Here is a 13,229-nt window from a genome sequence, read left to right as displayed (position 1 = left end):
GGAAATGGTGGAACATATGCCTGTGTTCCTTACCTCTCCCATATCCCGTGGTCCAGCCACAAATGGCTACCCTCCACCTAGGACACACCTGCCACCCTCTCAGGCTCTCCTCACCTGCCCCACCTGGCTGAGTTCTGTGCCTCCTTCTACATCAGAACCATCATCACCACCTCTTGGGGACTTGGCCTGGATCTCCTCTTGGGTTTGCACATACACCTATGAAGCCAGCCGTGCTGGCTTAAGAGACCCTGTTTTCAAATAAAAATATAAAAAATAGGTCTGGGAGTGCAGCCCAGAGATAGAAGGGCTTCCAGGAACCCCAGGACCACCGAAAAATAAAAAATAAAAAATAAAACCCTATCTCTATCAGTGGCTACTTCTGGGAAGGTTGAATCCCAGGCTGTGCCATCAGCATATAGAATGTATTTTATGGGCACTGGATCTTCTTTGCCCTATGTTTACCATGTAACTCTTGAAGCTCAACCGCTTTACACATTTCCCAACACAGAGTGTTTAAAAATTAATTATTATTTTAATTGTATAAATTATAGGGTCTAGTGGGATCATTTGATGCATTTTTATAGTGATCAAATCAAGACAGTTAACATTTCCATTTCCTTAAACATTAAAAAAAGGTTTTGATAAATGTTCCCTTTGTATAGTTTCATTAGTTTTCCTCTGACCTCTGCCAGCAATTTGCCTAAAAGTCTTTCCTGGAGCCACTTCCACTAAGAGCATCTTGGCTCAGTGCAATGGGAGCCACTCTGATCTCCCTTTAGTTGTCCCAGATTCAAATGCATGTAACAGGAGTCACCATCTCGCCTTGTAAACTGTCTTCAATGGAATGGTATTTATTATTCTATTCCTTCCTCTATTATCTAGGCATGGTGGTGCACACCTGTAATCCTAGTACTTGGGAGGCTGAGACAGGAGGATTACAGGTTCAGGGACAGCCTCACCAATGTAGTGATACCCTTAGAAATTTACCGAGCCTTTGTTTCAAAAAATAAAAAGTAAAAATAAAAAAAAGGCCTGAGGGTGTGGCTCGGGAGGTAGAATGTCCCTGGGTACCAATATAAATTAAAATAAATATTTTCATGTTTATAGTTATAATTTGTGTCTCCATGTGGTTGAAACTTCTTAATCTGTAACTATTTTCAAGAGTTTTTTTTGTGTGTGGTACTGGGGATTGGACCCAAGGGCATTCTACCTCCTTAACTACACCCTCAGCCCTATTTTTTATTCTTTATTTTGAAACAGGGTCTCACTAGGTTTCAGAGGGCCTCACTAAGTAGCTGAGGCTGGCCAAGAACCTGTGATCCTCCTGTCTCAGCCTCCCAAGTACTGTGATTATAAGCATGTGCCACCATACCTGGCTTATTGATAATATTTTTTAACCACTTTTTTCTTATTATTTTTAGGTAACTAATAAAAATTTCCCATGACTATGACCCCAGTTGTTTTGGTTGGCCCAAATTTATGGTACCCCTCATGAATTAAGATGTACTATTTTTAATTTTCTTATAAATCTTAGCTTGGATGACTACAACCGCCGGGTCACCTTATGTAATGGAACCTATGAAGGTTTGCTGAGAAGAAATCAAGTGGGGAGAAACAATGAGCAGCTGCCAACATTAAAAAATGTGCAGGATTGTCTGTCTCTCTCGAAATTTGACAATCCTCCTTTCTTCCAGAACTCTACCTTCAGCTTCAGGTTGGTGCTGTAAGCTCTTCGACAATCTCTTTAGATTTTAGTATTTGTGGTTGCGATGAACTAGAAAGAAATCCAGGTGTTGGGAGACATCTACAAATCTACGTAATGAAGGAGGGCTTAATACATGATTAACAAAGGATGGGTATTAGGAAAGTGTTCATCTACTCACTATAATGACTAGGATTGTTTTATCATCTTCTACTTTAGCTGTTCAAAGCTTGGGATGCATGGCACCTCACCAAATATAGTACTTTAAAGATGTCCATGTTGTGGATTTTTTCCTTCTTATTTTATTTATTTATTTATTTTTGGTGGTACTGGGGTCCCTGGAAACCCTTCTACCTCCGGGCTACACTCCCAGACCTATTTTATACTTTTTTTTCTTTGGAAACAGGGTCTCTTAAGCCAGCGCGGCTGGCATCGAACCTGTGCGACTCTCCTGTCTCCGCCTCCCAAGCGTGGGGATTACAAGTGTGCGCCACCACGCCCGGCCCTTCTTATTTTAAAAAATGTTGACATTAGAAATTTATCAGCCATAGACCTTAATATTGGGGTCTGAGTTCTCATTTAAAGACCAACTACTCATTTTCTCCTACCCCAAAAACCTTTAAGAATTGTGAGAAGCTGACACGGTAATATACATCCAGTGCTTGGGAGTCTGAGATGGAGGATCACAGGTTCAAGGTCAGCCTCAGCAACTTGGTGAGAACCTTAAAAACCTAGTGAGATTCTGTTTTAAAATAAAAAGGGCTGGAGGTATAGCTTGAAGGTGGAACGTCCCTGGGTTCAATTCCCAGTACCACAAAAAAGAAAATCAAAGCAAGAATTATGAGAAATATGTGTAGAAAGAAAATTTTCATAAAGATAGATGGGGCTACCAAAATAGGTGGTAGATATATGTACAGCTTCTCCAAAACTAGATTCTCTCTCCCTGTCTCTAAACTGCATATGAATTACACAACTTGTACAAGGCCAAGAGCAGGGATATGCTGAACTTAAGTGTGCAAGTTTGCTAAGTGTACCGAGGCCCAGAGCCTGTGCTGGAGCTGGCCACAGCCCTCAGAGGAGTGTCAAGGGAGGCAAAGGGTGACATTTTAAAAAAATTAAAAAAAGAATATGCATTAGTTTTTTACTATGATACAAATACTACTAAAGCAAATTGCATCTGCTATTGTTCTGAGTCAGGGGCGTGGTCCTAAAAAATGCTCAGACCATCACTGGTGTCATCTGGTGCTGGTTGGGAATGCAAATTGTTGGGACCCAGCCTGCACCTGCTGGATGAGAAAGCTGGGAGTTGGGCATGAAATATGCAATTCTGCCAGGGATTTCGAGGTATGCTTAGGTTTGGGGATCACCAAGTTAATGTGTGGACAATATGAATTTCCTAAAAATGGAGCAGGGAAAGAAAGATAAGGGGGATGTGAGGATATGTCTAGAATGTTGAATATAGCATCAAGCTGAAGGTCAATTTAGTTGAGAAACTTGAAAATAAGATTATATATTAATTCAAAAAGCATTTATTGATCATAGACCTTGTGCTTGGTGGGATATTGGGTGGCAATAAAATAGGGAAAAACATAGTCCTTATTCTTCAGAAGCACGAGAGACAGATATGAAGGCAAATAACTATCATATAATACAAAAGGAGAACATTTCACCGAGTGGGTACAGAAGCATTATTGAGGAAGAATGAGCTCCCCTTATGAAAGATTATCAGTAAGCCAGGGGTGGGGGCGCTCACCCGTAATCCCAGTACTTGGGAGGCTGAGACAGAAGAATCACAGGTTCAAGGGCGGCCTCAGCAAGTCATGAGGCTCTCTGTAACTTAGTGAGACCCTATTTCAAAATAAAAATAAAATAGGGCTGAGGCCCTAGCTTAGAGGTAGGACGCCTCTGGGTTCAATCCTCAGTACCACCACAAAAAACGAAAAAGAGAGAGAGAGAGAGAGAGAGAGAGAGAGAGAGAGAGATTGATTGATTATCATTAAAGGCTGGGGCTGACTCTTAATTAGCTGTGGCAGAGCCTCTCATCCCTTCTCAATCTCAGATTAGAAGATGACTATCTAGGATAGAAACAATACAGAGAGACCTTTCTCCATCTGCGCCTGTTCTGACATGCTGGTTTCTCTCAGGAATGCTCTGGAAGGATTTGATAAAGCAGACGGGACGCTGGACTCTCAGGTGGTGAGCCTTCACAATCTGGTTCACTCCTTCCTGAATGGGACGAGTGCCTTACCGCATTCCGCTGCCAATGATCCTGTTTTTGTGGTATGTTCCGAGACTCAGAATCGATGAAAGAGTTTCTAGATAATATGCTGGATTTATTTGTTTTTTGGTAAGACTAAGGTTTGGTTGTGTTTCACTCTCCAAATGAACAATGTGAAATATGCATACATAAATTAATTTTAATCCATACTATTAGGATATCCAGGTAGGATTTGAAGCCCCTAAATAGAATATCATGCTTCAGGGATGTTTAGCTTTTGGATGACCTTAGATAGGAGTTTATAGTCCACAGGTGACTTCATAAATAAACACAATGATGTCATAACTTAGAAAAATTTATATCATGAATTTGCATAATTGTAAATGAGGTTCTTTTATTAAATGAGTGGGGTTAAAGTGTGTTAACTCCATACAAACCTTCAATGAGATGCACCAGAGAGAAAGGTTTTGGTAACCGAAAGAGAGAAGGAAAATGGCAGGTGGGTAGTGAACCAAGACGAGAAATGCCTTCAACAATGGCAACAACATACAAACTCACATCTGGTGTCACTTACTTTGTTCATACTCCTGAGACGCAAGACCACCAGAGGGGAGAGAATGGCTATTAACCATGAGGAGTTTAACTGTTCTTTAACATTCTAAATATTATCTCCTCCCTTGATGTATTTGAGTTTGATTCCTGTCTCCCTTTAACACAAAAGGAAAACTTTTGCAAAACTTGACAATGGGATTGTAAGTTTAAGAATCCTAAGCTTTATTAGTTTTTTAAAACATGTTCACTAAGGAGTTCCCCTAAGACAAATAAAATGAGGCCTGTGCCAGTTAGGGCCACATTAGTCACTAAACTTCATTCGTTATTGATTAAACTTCTCTTTAGTTAATGTCCTCCAGCCAAGGACTCCCAGGAGCACAGGTGTTCAGGAAGCAGTCCCCCTTACCCATGGTTTAGTGAACCAAGATCAACCAGTCTGAAAGAAGGACCAGTACAATGCAAGATATTTAAGGAGAGAGAACCACATTCATATACATTTTCTTACAGTATATTGTTACAATTGCTCATTCTATTATTGTTATTAATCTCTTGCTATGTCTAATTTATAAATTAAACTTTATCACAGATGTGTACATACAGGAAAATACATGGTGTATAGAGTTAGAGTTTGGTTCTATCTATGGCTTTTCCCATCCCCTGGGGACCTAGAAAGGGCAGAGACTCTGTTTCCCATTACTGTACTTGTACACACTTGGGCTTTTTACCCCATGTGGGGTGAGAATGGAAGATGGTGGAGGGTCTCAAGTAGTAAATATTAGAAAATTCTGATAGGAGGTAAATGCCATGGAGGTATACCTGCAATCTCAGTATTTAGAAGGCAGGAGGATTCCAGGTTTGAGGATAGCTTCAGCAACTATCCTATTTCAAAACAAGAAAAACCCCACTAAAATATGACTGGGAGTGTAGCTTGGAGGTAGAATGCCCCTGGGTTCAATTCCTAGTACCAGAAAAGAAAGAAAGGAAGGGAGAGAGGGAGGGGAGGAAGGAGGGAGGATGTGGGCTTGTGCGAGGAGGTTGTGGGGAAGAAGCAAGAGAGTTTTGCTCTGGAGTGGATGCTGTCAGGAAGGGAGGGTGATTCTATGGCTGTGGTGATTCTGTGGTGATTCTCATCTTACCCACGAGGAGGGCAGACTAGACTGCGGTTCCTTGACTACAGCCGCAGTGCTCACAGAGCCAGGCAAGGGGAGTTCTTGGCTCGGGAAGCGTTTACATTTGTCCGTGTTTGATGTGGCTGTGGAATTGACTAGTATCTGTCCTGATCCATGACAAACGCCTTTGATGTTTTTGTTTTGTTTTGTTTTGTTTTCATGGTACTGGGGGTGGAACCCAGAGGCTTTCTACCTCCGGGCTATACTCCCAGAGCTTTTTTTATATTTTATTTGGAAACAGGGTCTCACTAAGTTGCTGAGAGCCTCACTAAGCAGCTAAGGCTGGCTTTGAACCCGTGCGATCCTCCTGTCTCAGCCTCCCAAGCACGGGGATTACAAGCGTGCGCCACCACGCCCGGCAAGCGCCTTTGATGTTGATGTTCCACAAAGTTGTTTATGTCTGGCACGAGGATACCAAGGTTACAACTCACTAAAGTGGGCTCGGGAGGCTCACACAACATAAACATTCACACGTCCTCTGCTGAACTTACGGACACTGCACTTACTACAATCTATTCCAGCATTTCCGGACTTCTGAGTTACATGTCTTAGATAGTTTGCAAGCAATTTCAAGGACAAATTTCACTTCTTGCCTTTTTATTATTTTGCCAGTGTTTTGAATTCAGATTGTACGGTGGCCAGAAACCACAATTATTTTTCTTCCAGAATTTTCCCTACCTTGATGTGAATTTTAGCAGTGTGTCATTTTCTGCTCAGGCTCCCATAATAAAATCCACAGGTTGGGTAGTTGAAACAATAGCCATTGTTCTAGAGGATCAGAAAGGCTAGGACCAAGGAGCCAGCTGACTTGGTTTCTGGGGCGGGCTTTTCCCTGGGTCTTGTGGCTGGGACTTCTTATGATGGAGACAGAGCGAGGGAATGAGCGCTTCGGTGTCTCGTCTTCTAAGGACACCGAGCTATCACATCAGGGCCTCACCCTCATGAGCTAGGTAAACTTTAGTGCCTCCATTTATGCTCCATCTCCTAATGCACATTTGAGGTTAGGACTTCAACATGTATCCCCAGCACAGTGCATCCTCAACCTGTCAGTTTCTAGCAGTTTGTTTTTCTGAGCTTCTGGAAGGTTCCGTGACATAGTAAAAAAAGGACACTGGACTTTATGCAAGTCAGTTTTTTTATTTAATTTAGTCTTAACTTGTACCACCTTGGGAATGCCGTTGAGTGGTGTGGAGTTGCTGCTTCGCCCTCTCCGGTGTTGGTTACATGACTTGCTATTGGGATGGGAAAGTGTTGTGCTTATTAAAGCAGCTCTTCGTAGATTAGGATAATGTGATGATGTCTCGAAACTGTCAAGGACCATACAAATGTTATCATAAAAATAATAACATGCTTTTTGATAGTCAGTGGGAAAGAATTAGAGAAATGTGTGTCAGGTTTGAGTTTCCAAATCTTAATTAAGGCTCCTTATCTTGCTTTCTGTAGCAGACAGTTGGCCCTAAGGCAGTTGACTGACAAGCGCAAAGTCAGAGGTATTTCAAAAGTGATTTAGCATTTTTACTGGACCCAGGATACAAAGAAAAGGAGATAGGAAGAAAGAGAGTAAAAGTGTAGTTTCCAATGACTTTAAGTTTGCCTGGTGGCAGGACGGATGGAAACTTCCAGGTCTGAGTAACTTTGGGGGCCCCCAGATGGACTGTATCATTGTAAAGATGAACTTTAAGAAATCCTGAGATGATAGAGCTGGTCCTTCCTTCTAAAAAATGTTTTTCCACTCATATTTGTGTGGTGGCAATAGTGTAATGAAGGGACCATCAGAAGTGTGAACTCCTGGTCCCAGGCTGGAGCTTATCTGTGATGGCATCGTTGCCGTCTCTGGGATGCCTGCCTTGTTCAAGGGTTCTGACTTGCTATTTCAGATAACGTCCCTCACCACCATCTCAGCCATCAGTCATGCGGGAATTTCCAGTGTCTGCCTTCTTTGCTATTTACCTATACTACACATCTCTAAACCAGTTCATATTTATTTATTTATTTATTTTTAATTTTTGGTGGTAATGGAGTTCCTGGAAGCCCTTCTACCTCCGGGCTACACTCCCAGACCTATTTTTATATTTTTATTTGGAAACAGGGTCTCCTAAGCCAGCGTGCGCGGCTGGCTTCGAACCTGCGCGATCCTCCTGTCTCCGCCTCCTAAGTGCGGGGATTACAAGCGTGCGCCACCACCCCCGGCTAAACCAATTCATATTTAAACATACATTTTCAACCATATAATTTGTACACACAGTCCATATTCATAAAGAAAATGTCAAATTCTTGTTATCCAGTATTCTGAAAAATTGTGAGTAGAACCATGGACTCCTGACAAACTGAGGATGGTTCCCAAACCTCTCTCCCCTCTAAAGGAGATAATGGTGATGGTGGTCATTTGGTATTCAGTATCTTGCATTCCTAGGTCTGCCGTCTCTTTCTTGAAAGGAATCCCAGTGAGTGCACAAGAGCTAGCAATGTTTTTCTGTCAGCAGCCAGACAGCAAATATTCTTGGCTTTCCAGGTGGGACGGTCTCTGTTACAACTACTGGACTCTCCCACTCTAGTATGAAAGCAGCCAAGGCTAACGCAGGAGCAGATGAGTGTGGTGTTCCAATAAAACTTTATTTAGAAAAAAACAGGTGGTGGGCCCATACATTATTTTTCTGGGCTTGGCATTTTTATTTAATATACTGTCCTCAGGCTTTTCTTTGTCAATCACTGCCTTGAGGGATCAATGTCCTTTCTTTGCAATAGAAATATCTCCTTCATCAGATTCTCTTCCTGCCCTAAGTGAAAACACATATTGTGACTTTATGAATGAGAAATTAATCCCAGGATTTATGTGTTGCTCAAAAATACTAGCTGTTACGCTGGGTGTGGTGGCGCACGCTTGTAATTCCTGCGCTTGGGAGGTTGAGACAGGAGGATCGCACAGGTTTGAAGTCAGCCTCAGCTACTTAGTGAGGCTCTCAGCAACTTAGTGAGACCCTGTTTCCAAATAAAATAGAAAATAGGTCTGGGAGTATGGCCCGGAGGTAGAAAGCCTCTGGGTTCCACCCCCAGAACCACACACACACACACACACACACACACACACACACACACACACAAAGAAAGTGTTAATCTAAAACTACAATATTAGAGCAATGAGGTACTTCTGGAAATTAACTATATGATCTTTGTATTTATTTTTTTATGAATGATACTGGGGACTGAATGGGGAGGGGCTCTACCACTGAGTTATACCCCCAGTACCACACACACAAACACAAAAAAATACTTTATCTAGCTGTTTAATCATCTTTTTCCCCCCTTACTTTTTTTTTTTTTTTCAGCACTGGGGATGGAACCCAGGGGCATTCTACCTCTGAGCTACACTCCCAGTCCTATATTTTATTCTTTTTGAAACAGGGTCTCACTGAGTTGCAAAGGGCCTCACTAAGTAACTGAGGCTGTCCGCAAACCATGATCCTCCTGTTTCACCCTGCTGGGATTATAAGTATGCACCACCACACCCGACTTTCTTTTTCCTTACTTTTATATCTTTGATATTCAAGTTTTGTTTTTCTTTGGTAATAGGTTATCATATACATATGAATGAATAGAAAGCCACCCTTGTCTTTCTTAAAGGTGCAGAAGAAAGAATATGTTGGCACTAGTTTAGGAATTACTTTAGGTTATTTATAAACAGTTTTATGCTGAAGTCTATTCAGCCTTAAATGATTTTTTATTTGGGCATATTGGGATTTAGGTTAAAGCATTTTGGTTAACAAAGTTATAGCCTCTGGAATTTCAAATTCTTGCAAATATATTGAATATGGCATTTGTTAAAATTATTTTTTTTCCTAAAATATTTCAAGCAAGGGAAGTACAGAGTTGTATGATCACAGTAATGAGTAAAAGAAGGCAGAACACTAAATATAGAAAGAGCTCTGGACCAATCTCTGAAATTCTAATCATTCTTATGATAAGTGAAGCCAATGCACACATTTATCATGGAAAATAAGATTAGGCCACAGGAATACTGTAGTGCTGCCTTCAATATTAACTTTAGATATAATCTAGGAAAGAATACAAAAAGTAAACCAATAGACTGTAATGTTATGTAGTTAACTGCCAAGAAAGAAACTATGTTAGTGATGAGTAATATTCTTCTCAATTCCTAAAGATGTTATTTCCAAAAGTGTACTTAGATGAAATCATGAAGTATTTTTTTGTGTGTGTGCTTGGCTTATTTTACTTAATACAATGTCACAAATGACAAGATATTATTATTTTTTTATAATCAAGTAATATTCTATCATGTGTGAAGGGCATTTTCTTATTCACTCCTCTGTCAGGAATTTATGTTAATTCCATATCTTGGTTATTGTGAATAGTGCTGTAATAAACATGAGTGCAGAGTTCTCTCTTACTTACTGATCTTATTCTCTTTGACGATATACCCAGTAGTAGGATTGTTGGATCATACGGGACTTCTATTTTTAATTTGTTGAGGAACAACCATACTTTTCCATAATGACTTTACTTATTTTATACCAATACTGTGTAAGAGTCCGCCTTTCCCCCTTTCTCCACATTTTCCCCAGCACTTGTTATCATTTGTCTTTTTGATAACAACTATTCTGACTGGATGAGGTAGTATCTTGGTATGGTTTTGCTATTATCCTTTTAGAAAGTACATCCAGTGAGTTATAAGTTCCTTCAATTCCTCAGTTGCTTGGAAGTCCATAGACTCACTGATAAATATTCACTAAACAGCTGTGTTTGCTCCACGTTATACACTGAATTTCTAAATGGACTAACATAGGCAAACAGTACTGTTACCACTTGTATTTTGTAACAGTGGAAATCAATTAGATAAGATAGAGCCATTAATTCAGAAATATAAAATTTAAAAAAGACAGGCGTGGTGGCACATACCTGTAATCCCAGTACTTGGAAAACTGAGGCAGGAGGATTGCAGGTTTGATGCCAGCCTCAGAAAGTTAATGAGACCCTCAGCAAAATAGCATGATTCTGTATCAAAATAAAAAAATAAAAATGACTGGAAGTGTAGCTCAGAGGTAGAATGTACCTGGGTTTAGTCCCTGTATCAATAAATAAGAGAAAATAAATTTATAGAAATAAATACCTAATAGACTACTCGAAGTTAATCCTGTAAGATCACTTTTGACATTATTGTTCTAGGCTACCATAAAGTTAGTAAAATCAAAAGGTCTCAAGTGCAAGTATAAAATGTTTCTCAGTTAATATGAATTTAGTTAAAAATATTTTTATTTTTATTTTTCATTGATGAATTGTAGTCATACCTCTCAATAGGGTACAAGATGGTACAGGCACACATGCACACATCACTCATTTAGCCCTTCCCCATTTCCTACCCCATTCTCTTCCCTTTCCCTCCTTCTCATATTTGGCCTAGTGATATGTTTGTGAATGTACATCATATACATTAGGGAATTTCTCTCTTCCCCCTCCCATCCCACTCGGGTCACTTTATTTACTAATCTATGGTTTCTCCTTCTTCATCTAGAGTTCCTCTTATGACCCATTTTCTCCCAAGCTTCCACATATTAGGGAGAGCATCTGATTTTTTATTTTTTGTGACTGACTAATCTCACATATCATAATGTCCTCCAGTTTCATCTATTTCCCTGCAAATGACAAATTTCTTCTTCTTTATGGCTGAGTAAAATCCCACTCTCTACATATCCCATAGTTTTGTAATCCATTCATCTGTTGATGGACATCTTGGCTGGTTCTATAGTTTGGCAATTGTGAATTGTGCAGCTATGAACATAGATAAGCATGCATTAGTTTGGTAGTTTGGTTTCCCTTCTTCTGGTTAGATATCCAGAAGGGATATTGCTGGATCATATGGTAGATTCATCCCCATTCTTCTGAGGATCCTCCATACTATTTGCAAAAGTGATTGGACTAATTTGCAATGCCTCCAACAATGTATTAGAGTGCCCAGTTCTCCATATTGCACCAGCATTTGTTGTTGTTTGTTTTTAATGATTGCCATTTTAGTTGGAGTTAGGTGAAATCTCAGGGTAGAGTTGAAAATGTTTAAAAAGAAATGTAGGCTATTGCTTTATTCTTCTCAAGAGTGAAGCACTTAAAATGTACCACTTTATTTTTCTTTAAGTAACAAATATCAGAATTAGACTGATTTTTTGGAAATTAGAATAATATTATTTTAGGTTAAATTTTTATTATTTATTTATTTATTTTTTGCAGGTCTGGGGATGGAACCCAGGGGCATTTGACCTCTGAGATACACCCCCTGCCCTATTTTTTATTCTTTATTTTGAAACCGGGACTCACTGAGTTGCAGAGGCCTCACTAAGTAGCTGAGGCTGTCGAGAACCACGATGCTCTGGTCTCAGCCTCCCAAATTCTGGGATTACAAGCATGTGCCACCACGCCTGGCTCAAATTTTTATTTTTAATGGGCTAATGGCTTTTATATTATTTACAATTACAGAAAAGTTGGTGAAAAATTTTAAATGTTTATAATTTCATCTTACTTTTTCTGTTAATTTCCTTTATACAGTTGCAATTAAATGCATACATTACATGTAATATTCCATTTTCATTCAGTTTACTTAACTTTAAGATAGTTACATAGTTTCCAAAATTTTTATTTTATTTTAATTTTGGTATATGAGATTGTACCAGGGCCTCAGGCATGCTAATCATATCATCTACTTCTGAGCTATAATATAACTCTCCCTAAATTTTTAAATCTTAAAATAAAAAATGAACATAAAAAGTTTCAAATGAGAAAATTACAAAATGAAGTCCTTGTATTATTAGTATCTCCCAGCCACCCATTATCATTCTTTTTTAATCTTTCAGATGTATTTTATGAGTATAAAAGCAAATAAGTTTGTATTTACCCAAATAGAAAAATGCTATAGTGACTTATATGCCTCCTTATTTACTTATTATTTTAAACCACTTCATATCAGTTCATAAAGGGCATTGCCATTTATATATTTTGGCTGTATGGTACTCTGTTGTATGGATTAATCTTGAAATCTTTGAATTTTTTTTTTGGTGGTGGTATTGGGAATGGGAATGGAACCCTTCTACCTCCGGGCTACACTCCCAGACCTATTTTATATTTTATTTGGAAACAAGGTCTCTTAAGCCAGCGAGGCTGGCTTTGAACCTGCGTGGTCCTCCTGTCTCTGCCTCCCAAACACGGGTATTACAAGCATGTGCCACCATGCTCGGCAAAATCTTGAAATTTTTAATTAGGTGTCTGCTGGTGGGCATTGTTTTAGTTTATTTTTCATTGCTATAACAAAACACCTGAGGCTAGATAAATTATATAGAAAAGAGAATTATCTAACTCATAATTCTGGAGATCTAACAGGATGACACATATCTACTTAGCTTCTGATGGGGGCTTGTTTTTCATAAAATCTAACAGTCTGGTTACATAAAGATATGTTTTCTAAGTTTTATTAGCTTATGGGAAGTGGACATGATCATTTATACCATATCTAGCCTCTAGAAATGTGCCTGGCACTTAGTAGATCCTCAGTGAATTTCTTGTTAGGGGCCAAGGCTACAGACAGTGG

General features: G+C 39.5%; 1 protein-coding gene across 1 annotated transcript in view; it reads left to right on the top strand.

Annotated features, from left to right (window-relative positions):
• Positions 1 to 13,229, top strand: part of DCT (dopachrome tautomerase) — a gene marked incomplete at its 3' end in the record, with an annotated part of 46,481 nt that overhangs the window by 17,778 nt on the left and 15,474 nt on the right. Inside the window, exons 5-6 of the mRNA XM_080688924.1 lie at positions 1,535 to 1,714; positions 3,847 to 3,982. Coding sequence (XP_080545050.1) covers positions 1,535 to 1,714; positions 3,847 to 3,982 — 316 coding nt within the window. The remainder of the gene's footprint in view (positions 1 to 1,534; positions 1,715 to 3,846; positions 3,983 to 13,229) is intronic.

Source organism: Muscardinus avellanarius (assembly GCF_963383645.1).
Source record: "Muscardinus avellanarius genome assembly, chromosome: 2".
In the NCBI taxonomy this organism is placed as follows: domain Eukaryota; kingdom Metazoa; phylum Chordata; class Mammalia; order Rodentia; family Gliridae; genus Muscardinus; species Muscardinus avellanarius.
This window is presented reverse-complemented; position numbering and strand designations above follow the sequence as displayed.